At 40.9% G+C, this 18894-nt stretch overlaps 1 protein-coding gene across 1 annotated transcript in view; it reads right to left on the bottom strand.

Annotated features, from left to right (window-relative positions):
- Positions 1-18894, bottom strand: part of prkn (parkin RBR E3 ubiquitin protein ligase) — a 1158643-nt gene that overhangs the window by 634288 nt on the left and 505461 nt on the right. The window contains exon 4 of the mRNA XM_039738446.1: positions 7689-7807. Within this exon, the coding sequence (XP_039594380.1) occupies positions 7689-7807 (119 nt within the window). The remainder of the gene's footprint in view (positions 1-7688; positions 7808-18894) is intronic.

The following is an 18894-nucleotide window of genomic DNA, read 5'->3' on the forward strand; positions in this document are numbered from 1 at the left end:
ATAATGTGGTTGAATGCACTCATTGATGGATGCTGATGCTGATATTTTGAAATGTTAAGCCAACTTTCCCCACTTTGGTCCCAGCCAAGCTGAAGCTGGCAAATAGTAGTCTGGGGCAAGCTCGTGTTGGAGGGTCTGGGATGACCAGTGGAGATCCTGGCCTGCTTTGTGGATATATTTTAAAGACCCCGCACCCATTTTGCTGTGTTTGGAACTCAATTTCACAATACATGTGTGTATGTATGAAATGTATGGCACTGTAAGTTAAAACGATTGCAAATGACAGCTGATTGTTCAAAAAACATACACAAATCATGAACTTGTATTTTCCAACAAATTCCATAATGGGATAAAGGTGAAAATAATGAAAGACTTTTTTGACTTGAAAGCATGGCATGAATTTCCTGCTTTATTAAATGAAACCATGCCACACTTGAAGCCCTGACATTCACAAATAAAAGCTCTCCAAAAAGCACACAACACTATACACCAGCATTCTAATCATAGCATTGTTTGGTCGAACAAGAATGTCAAAAAATGTATAGATATTTATAGGTGAAAATAATGCAAAGGTAGAGCTGAAATCCAAAACAAAAGTAAATAACGGAACCTTTTAAACCCCTAGGACTATGATATACCTCTAAACAAAGGGAATATTAATGCAAATGGTTATAGCAGCAGTGCACTCACTAATTTATATCTAATCTCAATGATGATTTCAATTGTATTGTCAGATTCAGCTTGTAATCACTGGTTATTCTGTAAAGTCTACTATGAAGTTCTGCTTCTTTATGTATCTTATGCACATTTCTTACTTGTTCATAGAATTAAGTCTAAAAGAAATTAGATTATGATTGGCTTTTCCTATGCTGTGGAAAGTGAATCTCCAGCCAGGGGTGGACCACTATTTTGGGGGCCCTGAAGCATGAACTGTAATGGTGGACCCATTGCAACCAACAGCAAGGTCTGGGTAACTAATGTTATCTTCTTCAAAGGTGTTGTTCCAGGACAGATCACCATACTTTTTTTAATTTAACCACTACATGTAGGGGTTTTAAAAGCTTCTTCTCATGCAGTAGACACACAAAATTTTTAAGCAATGTGGACTAAAGTTGTGTCTGGGGCCACTCCGGGATTAAGAACCCTGAAGTTTAAGCTTCATTAGTTTCATAGCGTGATCCACCCAACTGACAATTTTGTGACCTACAGGGGAGAAATGCCAAGGAGCCAGGCTATTGTCCCGCACAGTATTTCTGGGGTACAGGTTACTAGAGATGATGCCACAGGTACTATCCACAGGTATCTCTTTGCCTATAAACACTTTTGGAGATATTCTCTGATTTTTTTTGCAGTGCTCTGTATAATATACTTCTTATGAGGTAGAACAATAGAACACTTATGACGGGAACAGCTTGCCAATATATTCACCAAGATTCTCCAAAAAGTCAAGACTATAGGGTCCCTACAGTTCTACACTCTACTATGCTACTTGATAAATTATTCTATGAGTCTCTGATTTTTTCTTGTGCTTAACAAGTCCTTACATACTAGAAAGAAATTGTCTCTGTAATACACACTACAGTACTCCATGGATTTTTCCCCAAATTCTAATAGCTATAATTTTAATTTTGTAAGTCCTAATATAGCAAACTTATATAGACAGTAGACTGTAAAATGGCAAACATTCATGATAAAATGTGCTATAATATGTAAGGAGTACAGAGAAATTCTTATCTTTATCTCTTATTAGGATGCAACATGTTGCCACTATCAGTGCCATTGGAAATCTTTAAGGACTTTAAAAAATGCATACTGTGCAATTATTAAGTTTTAAGAGATTTCTAATCATTCAACACAAGCAACTATTCATTCAGTTATTTTGTGACCTCATATTATAGAAGTGTTTCTAGTCAGTTAGTATTCTGCAGTTAGAAAAATAGGATCTGCAGAAAAAATATAGCGTTTGTTATAAATATAAAACTTTTGTGTGCGTTGATGTTGGTCCAGCTTAAGATATAGGTTATATGTCATGTCAGGTAGAGGGGACACAGATATGGGGACTACAGCTCCCATCAGGCAGCAGGATTGTGCTGAGGCTAAGGCAACGGTATCATCTTCAGTTTGTACTAAGTTTTGAAACAGCTAAAGCAGAATCTCTTTTAATACCAGTGGTACGTACAGCAATTTCTTCCCAATTAATTTACATAACAATTTAACTGTCTTGCTTTTGTCTAAGATCATGTCTTTTTGTCGCATTGTGGGTTTGTGTTCAGCCATTTTGAATTTCCAAAAGACAGTTTCTCCCCATTTATTTATACTATGACAACATCATGTGTTAGGGGAGGTTCATTATACAGTATATCAGTCTTCCTTTGACCACTCCAGTCAGAAGGAGTTACAGCGAGAGTTCTGGCTTTGAGAATATCAAAGCTGTACATTTCATACTAAACTCTTATTTTGCTGTATAACACTGTAAAAACAAAAATGCATAACATAAATGAGGACAAAGTATTTAGTACAAGAATCTATCCAGCAGTGTGTTTTGGTAATTGCTTTTATAAAAACTAGCAATGCTGAATATGCTCCTTATATACTGGAAAGAAATTGTCTCTATAATACACACTATAGTATGGTATGGCTTTTTCCCCAAATTCAAATAGCTGTAATTTTAATTTTGTAAGTTGTAATATAGTAAGGTCATATAGACAGTAGGCTGTAAACTGGCAAACATCCATGTTAAAATTTGTTATAATACGTATTGTAAGTAGTACAGAGAAATTAATTCTTTTATGCATGTCTAATCAGGATGCAACAAAGTTACCACTATCAGTGTCATTAGAAATCTGTAAGGACTTAGAAAATTGTATATTATGCAATTGTTAAGTTTTAAAAGATTTCTAATCATTCAACACAAGCAACTGTTCATTCATTCATTTATTTTGTGACCTCATATTATAAAGGTGTTTCTAGTCAGTTAGTATTCTGGAGTTAGCAAAATAGGATCTGCAGAAAAAATATGAAGTTACAGTATAAATGGCGTTTGTTACAGACAGACTATCAGACAGACAGACAGACAGACAGACAGACAGACAGACAGACAGACAGATAGATAGATAGATAGATAGATAGATAGATAGATAGATAGATAGATAGATAGATAGATAGATAGATAGATAGATCTTTATTTGTCCCAGGGGTAAATTTGACATTACTTTAGTTACTGTTGGAAGAATTCATTTTGAGTAACAGCTGGGATCATTATACTAATTCCCTTAAAAAATGTAAAAACTTCAATAATGCCATCTCTTAATCTCTGTTTGCTTAAACTTAAAGGTTGGACTCCTTCAGTCTCTTCTCATAGCTCATACCTCTCAGACCCCACGTCAGCCTAGATGTTCTCCTCTGGACTTTCCCCAGTACTGCCAGGTCTCTTTTTTATTTTGGAGACGTAGCGTTTTTTTTCTCCCACGGGCCTGTGCCTTCATTCGGCTCAGTCAGTCTGACAAACTATCATCCATAAATCCATTTGTGTTCAAACATACTTCATCTGCCTCATTGTGAGTGATGTGCCTGATATCTGATGTACTATAACATCATCAAGACATATCTTAAACTCTAAGATGATTAATGTGATAAACTTGCATTTTGCATTCTTAGATTACAAAATGCTAGCCACTGTGGAAAGAAAGAACAGCTGCTTCTCTTACAGTTGGAACACAATGAGAACCACACATTGAACTAAAGTGTGCTTGATTATATCAACTTAGATTAAACGCTAATAAACAAAAATCACCTAATTTTATTTTTCAATGAGGCCAACACCAACAAACACCCCAAGGCTCTGAGCTGGATATGCAATACAGAAAATGGGAGTTTGGTTTCAACAGTACATGCCCTTCACAAGCTTTATGTAATATGTGTAGATCTGATAGATGGGGTGACACTCCAAAGGTGGCGGTGAAGGCTTTTGCTCCCCTGTTGACTCCTAGAGTTGATTTCAAGAAATTAACTACAGAGAGCACATTCTCTTTCCAGCAACTCACTGTCTGAGCAAAACAGTTACAAGCTGGAGGCTGCATCAGTCACATGTCACTCAATGTTGTGGAAAGAAGTTCTCAGAAGACTAAATGCTATGTTGAATTTAAAAATATCATTGAAATGACTTTAAAATTGCTCATTAATTGCGCTCACACATATAACATAAATGCCACTTTGTGTGCACAATTGCTTTGACAGTAGTGGGCTGTTGTCAACTGCTGAAGCTGTGAAAAACTGTGTGAAGTCACCTTTTTTCAGTTTGTTTTTAAAAAACAACAGCTTGGCCATGAATACATGTAAAGGAAATCATTTTGATTCTGTGGTTGTCTCATCCTTGCGATGCAAGATTAAAATGACGAGTTAAGCCTGTCAAAACTACAAAGTTCAGTTTAAATTAGGGATTTGTGAGCATGCTTATTTGCTCATTTTTCCTCTCCAAAACATTAGCAATGCACCATGTAGTACTTCAGTTCTGATCTCCTACAAAGAACGAGGACATTCCTGCACAAAATAGGTCCAAGTGATGTCTATCATAATCTCCAAGGAACACTCCAACTTGCCAGTGATTAAAGGTATGGATTGGGCAGGAATGCCAGCTTTCACCAAACTTCAAGGAAAGAGCACTTAAAATATGCCATCTTCTGTTTCTTTGGCAGATACAGCTAAGTAGTTTGAAAATTAGAGCCTTGGAGGATTTTTCAAACTCAAATAGCCACAGCTTCAAAATCAGTTGGTATTTAACAATGATATATGAACAATGTCGTCATCATTATGGGGCCATAAACAAAGGGACTACTTCAATAACCTTTATGTTACTGGAGGTATGGGGGAAAACCCAGGAGAATATACAGAAAAGGAAAGTAACCAGACCGGAAGTAGAATACGGGTCTGCTAACCACTGTGCTATTACTGTAAGACCCTGAATAACTATATTCATTCATCAATCAGTTTATCTATTTTCTAACATGTAGGGGATGGATTAAAGTATGATTATTAGATTACTAATTCAAAAAGAATGCATTTAAATAGAAATTCCTTCCAATTCCTAGCAACTAAAAACTCATGATTCAGAAGAATAATGCAACCATGCTAACTGTGAGTGTATGGTACAAATACCACAGTGAGACGAAGAAAAAAACAACTGGGAAAATCAATGGAACCCACAGCCAGATGGAGGACTGAGTCTAGGAGATGAATGTGGAAGTGCAGCGTAAGACTAAAGGCCCCTCTGTACTGAGTCATTGGTGAAGTGCTGTAAAGTAAATGGAGTATTCATTCTAGGCTCAGCAAAAAAGGCTGCTTACTATCATTACTTGAAATGTTCTTTAATCCATCCATCCATTATCCAGCCCGCTATATCCCAACTACAGGGTCATGGGGGTCTGCTGGAGCCAATCCCAGCCAATTCCTTTGTTAATCCACATGCAAAAATGCTTTTCCTGGATGCATGCTAAAATGTGTACAGTTGCCATTTAAATTTTTCATTAATTGACTAACAATGCTATTATTGTTTTAAAATGTGATCATAATATGCATTTCTTCAGGGTTATACTGGTTATAAGCAGAACGATTGGGTGTAATGAGGAACTGAAAATCCAGCCACTCTTAGTAAGCAGGGCATTTACAGCACAAAAGAAAAAAGCAAAGAGTTAAAAAATTTTCTCTGATGGAAAATTCATTTTTAAATTTATTTGTAATAGTATCAATTAGCATAACAAAAAATGTCAAAGGCTCTAAATTAGATAAAGATGCTTAGGGCATCCTTCAGCACATTCGGGGAGATCACATAGAGCATATGAAGAAAAGAAAAGGTTATTTCTTTAATAAGATAGATAGATAGATAGATAGATAGATAGATAGATAGATAGATAGATAGATAGATAGATAGATAGATAGATAGATAGATAGATAGATCTCAATGGGAAATGTAGCATTAATAGAAGCTCAAGAAATATAGATATTTTACAGCAAACAACCACAACAAACCCCCTCAAACATAAACAAGAATTACAAAAGAGAGTTTCAGGCAACTAGTTACAAAATTACAAATTGAAATTTGCTTTTAATAAGCTCCTTCTCTTCCCTTGCACTCCATATTGCCAATCAACATTAAACTCCACCTTAAGGTGAATGGCCGCCAGGAGGCAATGCAACTCCCCAAATACCCAACACAAACACTCGAACAAAAGTATAAAAGGAACAAAATAGTGTTTATTGCGGGGAACTCTTCTTTTTAAGTGTTGCCCACGTCAACATACAACACCCAGAGATTCTGTCTTCTTCTTCTCTCTCTCACTCTTTGTCACAGCCTCCTTACTCCCGACTCTGGCTCTCTGAGCTATGGCAGGCAGCTCCTTTTATGTTGTCCCCAGAAGTTCTTCTGGTGTTCCCAAGGTCTGGCCTAGGAGCACTTCTGGGTAAGGTTGGAGCCACATGAAGTAGGGCTCCCCAGTCCCCACAGCACCCCTTGGAGTACCCACAGAACCCAACAGGGCTGTGTCAAAGAACTCCAATTCCCATGGTACCCTTGGGGAATCCATGGCACCACCACAACCCAGTGGGTCTGCTATCTGGTGGTCAGGGGAAGATAATGTCCTGAGTATGCTATCTCCCCCAGTCTTTGCCAGCTGAGGGCATCCCAGTCAGGCTGGGCTCCTGGCCATCCCTCACAGGCGGCTTTAAATTTTTCAGACTTTGGCTCAATTCACTCTCTTGAAGTTATGACAAACGAGGAAAGTCATGACTATAATGCAAAAACATGAAAGTACTTGAAATGGTAACAAACATGACAGCAGAGAAAAAGAAGTACTGCTGACTCTAACGTATATTTTTAAAATAAAGAGCTGGAAATTAATTACTGCAGATTTCTGTGTTTATAAAAGGAAGCTATTTAGATATACAGCTCTTGTGCTTGAAACATTATTGGAACATTAATTGTTATAAAGAATAGATGGGGACGGAGATGGAAAGTGATACAGCATCTTGACAATATTTTCTTATATTAGTGCAGCTAAATGTTTGGACACAGATTCAGCATCATGTTTTTGCAGTTTAAAACTTAAGGAGTTATATACTTTGTTTTGTTTTTTTGTTTGTTTTTTTTTTTCATCAATAAATCAACAAATAATCTTCAGACAGGAATGTTCTAGCTCCATGACTCAGTTCGACAAGACAAAAAGTGAGAGATGCCTCACTATAATAATAAAGCTCTACATTCTCTGTGTTGAACCCAAAGTGACAAATAATTTCTATTTCTAGTCTGAAGCAGTGAGCCCACTCTGTACTGCTAAATATTTCTTAGACTCACAAGAAAACTTCAGTGTTGCTGCCTACCCATCCACCCCCAGCCGCTGTCTGCAGTGATTCGATTCTAAATATGAGTCTGTGTCACTGCCTTTCTCCTGTTTTGGAACCGTGAGTTGTTTGTGAGATTTCTCATTACTATTTGGCTTCTGATGAAAACTTTTAAACCAAATATCCTCAATCAGAAACTGACCTGAACATTAAGAAATGTCTAAATGACAGATAAAAAATATATACAGGTATATGCAAATATTCCTTAAAATGAATGTCATAGTGGTTAAACTTTGAGACTATACAATATGTTTCCAAGCAGAAATCATAATTCAGCTTTACAGAGAAATTCATACCCTTGTCAACGTTAGTGCTCCTTCCTTGCATCTGTTACATCGAACTCTCAGCTTTCCTGGTTTCACAGCCCTGCACGGTGATTTGCAATAAATGAAAAAACGACTGGATTGTCCAGAATCTGTTACAAGCAGAAAAGAAAAAGAACAACACAATAAGCTGGGGCCTTGTTACAACATAACAATAATATAGCTATATTAATGTATTCGCCCCATCTAATTTACAAGGTCAGGGAGCCAGAACTCTTTGAGTGCAAGTCAATGCTCATTTAGTTCATTTCACTAAAGACCCACTCAGAAACACACATCACTGACACTGTGTCGTGTCTCTTTCAGATTCATGTTTTATGTCTCTTTTGTTCATTTTGGATTCTTTGATTTGCGATGTTTATGTTCATTATTCTTTGCTTTGGATTTTGGTTATCTGTGTAACCTGCCTGTGTTGTATTCCATGTGTTTTTTGGGTGGTCCCCCAAGAGGCAGAGCCACCTGCCAGTCACCAGCAGGAATTGCCCTCCCCCTATTACAATTATGATTTTAATCTCTAAAGCTGTAAACCGGCCATCGTTCATCAATTGATGGGCAGGTATTGTTGGTCTCCATTTCTGTTTAATCAGTTTTTTTATCTTGTTCTTTATATGTTTTAGCAAATCTCCATTTATATGTGTACCAGTTCTGTATTTAGTGATTTATTTTACTTGAGAATTGTTCACAGTTCTTCACACCTGCAAGGAAGAGTGCTATTCCAAACAAATGCCTAAATAAATAAATAAAAATAATAAAATATAAAATCTAGAGGGTCTGCCACAGTTCCTGGTGATTCATTTCAAATGTGCCTGAAATTGTTAAGTTTTCTTGTGTTTATTGTGAATTCTGTTAATTATGGTATCTCTGGCATTTTGACTTTCTTCTTTCTGTTTTTCTTTTTTTTGGGAGTTGTCAGATTTGGATTACCTTTGTGTTCAAAGCAATTTCATTTTGCCTTCTGTGGTATAGCAGGTCCACAGCTCGTTTAGCAAAGGCCATTTTAAATAAATCACCGCTCGCGAGGGGGCATTGGGCCATAGCAAGCCGCGGGGTGATCTGTGGTGTGGGCGTTTCTCACCGAGTGCACAGGTAAGGAACTGCCCACATCCGTGATTGCTCCCGTGGCTAATATGCTACAGCTGCTATGGTCTCTCGCATTATAAAAAAGAAGCGTGAGTCAGATGGAGGGAGATCAGAAACAAAGAAGAAACAGAGAGGAAAGAGAACGGAGGTTACAGGGATAGAGGAAGCAGGACGGTGCTAGAGAGAGAGACACGCAGTGCGTGTGTGTGGAGATCGAGTGAACGAGCGCTCGTGTGCAGCTGTGAGGGCCTGGGTGTTAGGCCTACACCCAGGGGTTGGAGTTGCTGTTGTTCCCGCTGAGCGACCAGGTAGCGGGAGTAACCAGAGAAGGATGGCTGGCCGCATAAGGCCGAGAAGGCTGCGGGAGTCGGGAGGCTTGGGCGGTAAACTCCCTGGCATGAGCGTCCTGGTTGTCAGGGAAGCCAAGTCTCTGAGGCTGGGATGAGTGCCAGACCGCAGCCAGGGATCGGGAGGTCTCCAGTCTCATTGCAGGAGTTGAAGAGGGCAGCTGCAGAGAGCACCTCGCCTGCAGCAAAGCCTAACTTGGAGAAGCAGGTGAGACGCTAACAGAAAAGATGCACCATGCTTGTCATTGTTGTGTTTTTAAAGACTGCTTCCTGATCGTTTTAACCTCGTTGATTTAAGAAGATTTTTCTATTTATTGGTTTTAACCTCCACATTTCTTTTATGGGATTATTTATTTATGGATTTATGAAAGCACTGCACTTTATTTATTTGAACACTGTTTTTGTTGACTGTTTTAATAAAAGCACTTCTGCACTTTTTACCATCCCCTTGCTTACTTGTTGCCTCCACTGACTAGCTCACTTGGTAACATTATCGACCGTGTTGGGTTCAAGGGCTCCCAAACAGAGATGGGAGCATGGAGCCGAACCCGCATTGTCACACCTTCATGCTCCACCGAGCTTCATTGTGATTGGAATAATTTTCGTGAAGAATAACTCTTTTATTTTACATAAATCTGGTGCTTGCCCTTATTACTGTCTGGGGATTATGGTAACTTTCCCCTGTAGTGGGTATTACTAGAAGTGTTCTGAAACTCCTTAGAGCTTGGGACTGCTAGTCCACGACACACTGGGCCAGTTAAGAGCTACCAAATAACCTCTTCTGCCTTTCTTCCAGATGTGTCACAGAAACTCTTTAGTTCTAATTCTTGTGTCCTCCTTTCATGTGCTGTTTGTCTTAGACCCATGCTAGGCATCACGCTTCAAGCAATAATTATGTAATAGGATGGACGTGGAAAATAAAAATTAAGTGCTGGTTTTCCTAAATGCTCTAGCACTGCAATACTTCAGGCTATGTAATTCCCTGTTGGTCTTTTTTATTTTGAATTTTGATTCCTGTATTTAGTGCTTATGAATTTTTTCTGTTCTCTTTTTAATTTATTCCTTTGTTTAGTGGGTTAGAATACATATGAATACATTTACTTTGTTTTGCTTGTCCCCTTGTTTGCTTTTTATTTATGGTTTTAGGATATCTTATATATTGACATCTATGTGTGGAAGTGTGTGTGTCTTTTCGGCCTGTTAGTGAGAGATGGAGTCAGGGTAAGGGCTCCACCTCCAAGGATAGTGAGGCCAGCACGTCAGGCAAAGCAAAACCTTAGAAGAAAGAGCCACTTCCTTAGCGGCTAATAGAGAAGCGAGGCGAGCACATCTGCAAAATGGTATCTCTTTTACTTTTCCTTCCGCCACTAATACACAAGTGAGGCAAAAGCAAAAGGAAACCTATGAAGAAAGACAGTCGCCTAGCCACTAATGCACAAACGATGCAAGCATGTCGGCAAAATGAATCCTCCTAGGAGAGAGATTCCCAGAGTTGTTCCTTTCAATTACCTGACATCTCTACATTTCAATTTTTTTTTCTGACAATTTCAATAGCTTCTAGGACCCTGGGCTTTTAACAGCATGGGCTTGCACGGCTAGTATAGTATATATACATACTGTAAGAGAACAAACAGGCCACAATAAAGACTTGGGGCACCACCCTGGTGGCCCCATTTAATTGGATGCAGCAATACAAAAGAAAACAAGCAATAATTGCAAACAAGATTTCCCAGATGCAAGCTCACAAATAAACTGTTTCAAGATGATGGATCTCCCGGTCTTAAGTCCTTCCAGCAGGAAGGGGCGGGTCCAGGTGGACAGATAACCGGAAGTGACATCAGAGGGGTTAAAACTATCGATCATCTGGTCTGCAGAGGAAGGAAGAGAAAAGGCATTAGGACACAGCACCAACCCCTGGAGATGCAGGAAATTACAATCACCAGAGCCCTGAAACTGTCCCCTAATCGCACACACGTGGTAATACTTTTATCTGGTTTTGTCAAGGTTCCTCTACTAGGCTCAGCATTTCTGCCACACTATTTTGCTTCCATGGGCTATCATTCTACTGTCCGGTCTTAAAGGCTCGATTTACACATCACAGAAAAAAATACTTAAAGATTGTATGGTGCAGATGCCTGAATCTTGGGAAAAGGTCGATTGCTGCAATTCCAAAATTAGGTTTAAAGAAATCAAAGAGGACAAACCCATGCACATATGGACAGAGTTTCCAAACTGCTTGCAGACTGCCCATGAATTCACAAGAAACAGAACTGGATGTAACTGATTGCAAATGTGTCTGCCTGACTAAAGGCTGAAGTCCTTAGGAATGTTTTTCATCATCCTTCTCAGCACACAAGCATTGGTGACTTTTACTCTGAGTTTCTCAGAAATCTTTTTGATTGAGTTTCATATTACTTTCCCAAATGTCTATGATGAAGTGTAGACTCTGAAAGGGTCAAACAAAATTGATATTTATCTCTCAGACTGTTTATTAACTGAAGCATCAGGGTTAACAGAGCTGATTATTTTAGCCACATGCACATTTACCCCTATAAAGACAAAGAATGTATGGCTCAGATATTACAAAGTGGTTTCTTTATTTAATACATTTCCTTTTTATATAATATTACCCTTTATCTAAAAAATGAAACCACATTTAAGATCAGACAAACACTGGAACATTAATGGGTTCACTGACGTTCCAAGGCTTGTGGAATATGTGCTGCTGTTTATCACATCACTTACGATACATATTACCAAACTGTTATAATCTAATGCATCTCCTAAGTTAGGCAACTCTAAATAATATTATATCTGGTGTGGAAATGTTCAAAGATATTTTCTATTGACTTGGAAAAATTAGAAGTCTTCTGGACCTGCTGAATGCACTGAAACATTGTTGCTCAATCGAATGATTAGACTGTTATCTACTCCATGAGTACAAAAGAAGTCGTGAGTCACATTAAAAGAACAATAGGAGTAATTATTGCAATTTATTGGCGACATCTAGCCTTTATCCACTTAAGTATTGTCCTGACACAAAGATGTTGATTAACGAATGATTGCAAAATCATTACAATTTTGCAGAGGAAAATTAGACAAGCAGGCAAAGCAGAGCTCACAATGGGACAAAATAGCTGTGCACTTGAATTACAAGTCAAAAAAAATGAGGAGATGAATTATTAATAAAGATAAATTACTGTAAGGTTTACAAATTGCAAAGCATGAACGGTTACTGAATCTACACATTAATATTCACGTGTGTCACAGCCTTTTTCTTCACACAAGGTTTAATGTTGAGGGTACTGAAATGGCATTTGTATGCCAGAAGTAGTCAGTGATGTAGCTAGACCATCAGCGTAAGGAGAGCTGAATCATGAGCAACGACACGTCACTGTTGTGTACAAGAAGGAGATAGGGTGGCCTTTATTATTTTTGTTCAGGAGAAGGAGATGTAAAAGCTTTGACCTTTAATAATTTTTGAAAAAAAGTGGGGTGGCTATGTTATTATTTTTATTTAATTGTAATTGAATGATGTACGTTCCAATCTTATCAATTTCATAGCTATCTAATTAGCTACACCGTTGATTTCTACTCTGATTTTTCAAAATGTACTAAAACTTCCTTTTTTTTGTAAATATTAGATACCTATATTACCAGTCTCTATTCACATATACAGTGGTGTGAAAAACTATTTGCCCCTTCCTGATTTCTTATTCTTTTGCATGTTTGTCACACAAAATGTTTCTGATCATCAAACACATTTAACCATTAGTCAAATATAACACAAGTAAACACAAAATGCAGTTTTTAAATGATGGTTTTTATTATTTAGGAGAAAAAATCCAAACCTACATGGCCCTGTGTGAAAAAGTAATTGCCCCTTGTTAAAAATAACCTAACTGTGGTGTATCACACCTGAGTTCAATTTCCGTAGCCACCCCCAGGCCTGATTACTGCCACACCTGTTTCAATCAAGAAATCACTTAAATAGGAGCTGCCTGACACAGAGAAGTAGACCAAAAGCACCTCAAAAGCTAGACATCATGCCAAGATCCAAAGAAATTCAGGAACAAATGAGAACAGAAGTAATTGAGATCTATCAGTCTGGTAAAGGTTATAAAGCCATTTCTAAAGCTTTGGGACTCCAGCGAACCACAGTGAGAGCCTTCTATATATATAATTCACTAAGGCAAGACAACCATGAAAAGCACGCCGGAAGGGGCGTGGATTCACTAAGCCGCCGACAAGTGAGACACCTATGGCGCACGAAGGAAGGAGCCACGCCCACCAACTCCATTGGATACGGCAACAACTCGCAGGGCCACGCCCACCAAGTCGGACGCGAGGACACAGAAAAAGTGGCGTCATTTATATTCGTCTGTCGAGGAGGCCACATGCGGTGCAGGGCAGGTTAATGTCATGCACCTCCGAGCTACGTTGACTGTTCATAGAGGCGAGTTTCTCGCGGAGGTGAATTGCCATATGCAGCATGTGAGGGGTATCTCATGGGATCTTTAAAACAATCCTTTACAACTGAGGTTAAAACACAATGAAGTAAGCAGTCTTTAAAAACCGATTTTTCGGTTACAACGCATGACCGCTTGCACCATAGCAAACTGTTTTACACACTACATACAGATTCGCATCCGCGACAAACATGCGTCTTCTTAGATGCTCCTGCAGGAACACGGAAGACGTTTTCCTACCCACCAACACTCCTTTTCACCGCCCGCGCCCCTCGCTCTCTAGGCATTCACACTGCCTGCCCATGTGCCCGGACGCAAAACTCACCGACCACCCAGTTAGCCTCTTTCGTCTTTGCTAGGAGTCCACATGCACGTCTAAGCCACGTTGACTTTTCATTATTCTTTTTGGTTTCGACACCATGAAAAACCATGCGAAAGGAACAACGAAGCCCCGCCCAGAAACTCTACCCTCCTCCCACGTGCTTAGGAACGCACCTCAGACCACTGCCCGCCAAATCAAACAGCTCATCAAACACATACTCACTCGCATTGGTCTGTGCTCCGGTCCAAACTCAGCTGTGAGCCACGTTGACTATTCTTTTCCCTCCATGGCTGCCGCTTCAAATGTATTTCATGGAAACAACAATTCTTTCAATGTTATGGAAATTCCTGCTTCAGGTAATTGTTTGTTTCTGTCAGTCGGGTTTTTTTTGAAGAAATGTCATTGACGAAACTGTTGCTCTCAAACTTCGTGACATGGCTCTTAGCTTTGTTTGCCAACATTGGGATAACTTCGGTGACGTGGTGTCCGTTGTTCTTAGTCACAGAGGCATTATTATACAGTCTGCTCAACAATACGCTGATTACATGAATACGTCCAGACTCTATGGTGCAGCGTGTCAAACGGTTTGCGAGGGGTATCCCATGGGATCCTTAAAACAATCCTTTACAACTGAGGTTAAAACACAATGAAGTGAGCAGTCTTTAAAACTAAGTTTTCGTTACGACGCTCCACCACGTGCTCCATGGCAAACTGTTTTACACGCTACATACAGCAATTCGCATCCGCGACAAACATGCGCCTTCTTAGATGCTCCTGCACTTTGTTCACCCCCCCTCCCACCTCGCTACTACCGTGGTCAGGTGTCTTGGTGGATTATATATAGAAAGGCAGCCGAAACCGCACAGAGCAATGAAAAGTCTAGAGTTCCATCTTTTCATTCACTTTCTGTTGTATCCTCAAACCCTCCCTTTTAGACAACGGTGTCTTTCCAGAAGTGTTTAGCATTCAATAAATAATTATGCATGACATTGACCGTGTGTCTACCCGGCGTGGGTAAGCCGTTGAGCCCCATTCGGGCTGCAAACCGTGGAATTCCCACTAAGTGCAACTCATACGCTCCCAGGGCCGATCCTGGCGACGGGCAAAACGTGCCCACGCGGGTGGCCAAACTCAAAGGCGGCCGTTGAGGAGATGCAGCAGCCGGCGACGCTGCGACCGGCGGCTGTCCGCCTTTGAATTTTAAAGTCTGAGCGCCGGCGACTATAGCAGCGGCGGCGTTTGCAGTGAGCAAAGTTTGACAAAGTGGCGTGTATTGTAGTCGATGCGTTGATGCCTATTAGGGACTCCACATACATAGCGATTTGCTCTCGAGCGGGCAAAAGCCTTTGATGGTCGCCGCTCATCGCACGCTCTGTCTGAACGGTTCCATTGCTTACCATGTGTTTACGCACGCTCTCTAAATGTGTGTAGTCCCTTAGTCAACGCTCAACTTGCATATTTCATAGTTGCGCGCAAGGCGATAGATTTCATGTGAGACGCGTACGTTCCTCAACGGGATTGCGAGTCAAGAGAAGCGGCAAAAGACAGCGGAGCTGCGGCGATCTCTGAATTGACTGTCACTGTGTGCAGAGCTGCCTGTCGCTTAGAACGATTAAATAAACCGGCTTTCTAATCTAGGCTGGTTTGATTTGAAATTAATCGCTTGAAATTAAATTTTATTTATACATCCCGACTCTACCCTAACACCGTCATAATCTTGTTTGAAGTAGTACATGTAATAGTAATATCCGTCATATCATAATAGAAAATAGGTACGTAGGGCGGCGAAACCACATTCGCACAAAGGCGGCCGTCTACCCCGGATCGGTCCTGACGCTCCCACTGGTTGCGTCGCGACAAACGTGCGTCTTCTTAGATGCTCCTGCACTTTCTACGCACCCTCCCACCTCGCTACTACCGTGGTCAGGTGTCTTGGTGGATTATATATAGAAAAGCGCCAAAACCGCACAGAGCAATGAAAAGTCCACGCCAGTCACATGTGCATCTGGACTGTGTAAAGACGACGACACAAGTGACAAGTTGGAGGTGGGCACGTGACCGGGCAGTACATACTGAACGAGAAATCAGCAGACTAGCATGACAGACGGAGCTGAATGGACGTCCTTCTCTCCCGCTCCACTCTCCGTGCGTGAACCCCCATCCCTCCGCCTGGCAGCAGAAGGCGCGAGGACGATCCGCCGGTTTTCAGTCACGGACGATTGTGTGTTGGTTCGTTCCGTGCATTGTTACAATGTTGCTTTTCTTGCTGATTTATTACATTACCGGTGTTTCAAATGTTAATTTTCTCCCTGTGCTTAAAATTCAATAAAAAACCGGCCTGATTATGCGGCGTATGGTACGCCGCGGGTTGGCTAGTTATCCATAAATGGCAAAAACATGGAACAGTGGTGAACCTTCCCAGGAGTGGCCGGCCGACCAAAATTACCCCAAGAGCGCAGAGACGACTCATCCAAGAGGTCAGGACCTGGAAGGCTTGCTGTGATAGATGGAACCATGAATTCTACTGTCTACCAAAAAATCCTGAAGGAGAATGTCCGGCCATCTGTTCGTCAACACAAGCTGAAGCGATCTTGGGTGCTGCAATAGGACAATGACCCAAAACACACCAGCAAATCCACCTCTGAATGGCTGAAGAAAAACAAAATGAAGACTTTGGAGTGGCCTAGTCAAAGTCCTGACCTGAATCCAATTGAGATGCTATGGCATGACCTTAAAAAGGCGGTTCATGCTAGAAAACCCTCAAATAAAGCTGAATTACAACAATTCTGCAAAGATGAGTGGGCCAAAATTTCTCCAGAGCGCTGTAAAAGACTCATTGCAAGTTATTGCAAACGCTTGATTGCAGTTATTGCTGCTAAGGGTGGCCCAACCAGTTATTAGGTTCAGGGGGTAATTACTTTTTCACACAGGGCCATGTAGGTTTGGATTTTTTTTTCTTCCTAAATAATAAAACCATCATTTAAAAACTGCATTTTGTGTTTACTTGTGTTATATTTGACTAATGGTTAAATGTGTTTGATGATCAGAAACATTTTGTGGTACTCCACAGGGCTGCGTTCTTGAACAACTGCTATACTCAGTCTACACATATGACTGCTTGGCTGCACGTGACTCTTTCATCATTGTGAGGTTTGCGGATGGCACAGCTGTGCCGATAATTCCTGATTCCCAATTTTGCTGCCTTTACAGGATTCTAGATTGTTTTATGCACCCTTCAGTGTTTTTTATACAAACCCAATTCTGAAAGTGTTGGGACAATATGATAAATGCTAATAAATACAAAAAGGAGTGATTGGTAAATTTACTTTTACTTGTGTTCAAATAAAAACTGTTGTCATAGATGACTGGGATCCTTTCCAGGGTGGATGGTTCCTTATCTCGTCAGGAGGCCTTTATAATGGAAGGAGGAGGATGGACAGACATCCTGACTGGGATGGTTGTGATCACGATCATCTCTGCTCGACTGAGAGTAGTGCCTGACGCCAACATCTGTTCTGCATTGTGCAGCTTTCCGTCGGCCGGAGTAGAGTGGAGAGCAGGGCTCTTGCTGAGATAGTTGGTCAGGAGAACTTCATAAAGGAAGGATGGAGGAAGGCTGCCTTTCTGTTCCCTCAATATCCCTCTGGTATGGTTCCTGGCGCGACACCCACAGCTCTGCATGGGAGTTGTAGTGTTAGTGGGCAGATCTCTAGGGGAGCTTGGGGAGGCGTCACCTGACCTGGAAGTGCTTCCAGGATGCAATTTCATAATGCCGGAAGTACTGCCGTGTCGAGTATAAAGGAAGCTGCTCTGCCTCAGCCAGGGAGTCAGGGTCAGGAGAGGAGCAGGGAAGAAATGTGCTGTTGGAATTGTGGATTGTGTGAAAGGAATAACCCTGTATAAGTTATTTGTGAAAATAAATTGATTTCTTTGCACTTGGAACTGCGTCTGCGAAATTATGCCAATGGTCTGGGGTTGTGAGATGCCCTCTAGTGGTCACACAGTATAAAAACAAGACATTTCACATTTTACCTAATCAACTGCATTGTTTTCTGATGATATATGTTGTGGAAAAGGCGCTATATTGCACCCGACCCGGCACAGACTGACCCAAAGGCACGTGTTAAAGCACAGACTTTTTTATTTTTTTCCCCCTGTGGGCACACGTCTTCCCCATGACCCACAGGTAATATACAGTCCCAAAAGCAGTTAAATAAGACACACAACTCTCCACCTTGGCACCACCACTCCTCCCAGGCAATCTCGTCCTCTTCCTCCTGATTCTGGCTCCTGAGTGGTGGTGGCTGGCCCCTTTTATAGGCCAACTGGAAGCGTTCCAAGTGCTTGACCACCTGGTCCCAATTGCACTTTCAGGTGGGGCTGAAGACTCGTCCAGCTGGGCTGTTGATTCCAGACAGCACCCCCCTAGCGACCACCCCAGCTCCCAACCAGGCTGTGGAGGACTTCATCTCCCATGGAGCCCTGCGGGAGGTTGGGGAATCACCGTTGGCCAGGGAGGCTGCCACCAAGCATCCCGGGGGAGGTATTGAGCTGTCCATGGTTGCTCCCCCAGTACATATGCAGCAGCGGCGTCCCGACCGCCCATCACACTGTTTATAATTAAATTGATGCTTGTGACATTTTCCATAAAAGTTTTGTATCCTTTGTGTTGTATCCTTCATTATCATTCCTATTGAAGACAAAGTCAGGGCATTTTACACATGCAATGTAACTGTATTTCTCAATTTCTGCATTTGAAGTAGTGGTCTGCCAAGGGTCTCTTGTTTAGTGGTGGAGACTGAATTAGTGACCTTGTGGTTTTTATTCTGACACATCAGCCAGCAGGCCTGTTCAGGCATATGAGAGCACAATGCTGCCTTCAAAGATGGCGTCTTCCATCTGTTCAGTTTCATCGCCACATTTAAGAACTGCATGTAACCTTTCTAAAATCCTATTTATTA

This window comes from Polypterus senegalus, chromosome 16 (genome assembly GCF_016835505.1).
Source record: "Polypterus senegalus isolate Bchr_013 chromosome 16, ASM1683550v1, whole genome shotgun sequence".
Taxonomy (NCBI): Eukaryota; Metazoa; Chordata; class Cladistia; order Polypteriformes; family Polypteridae; genus Polypterus; species Polypterus senegalus.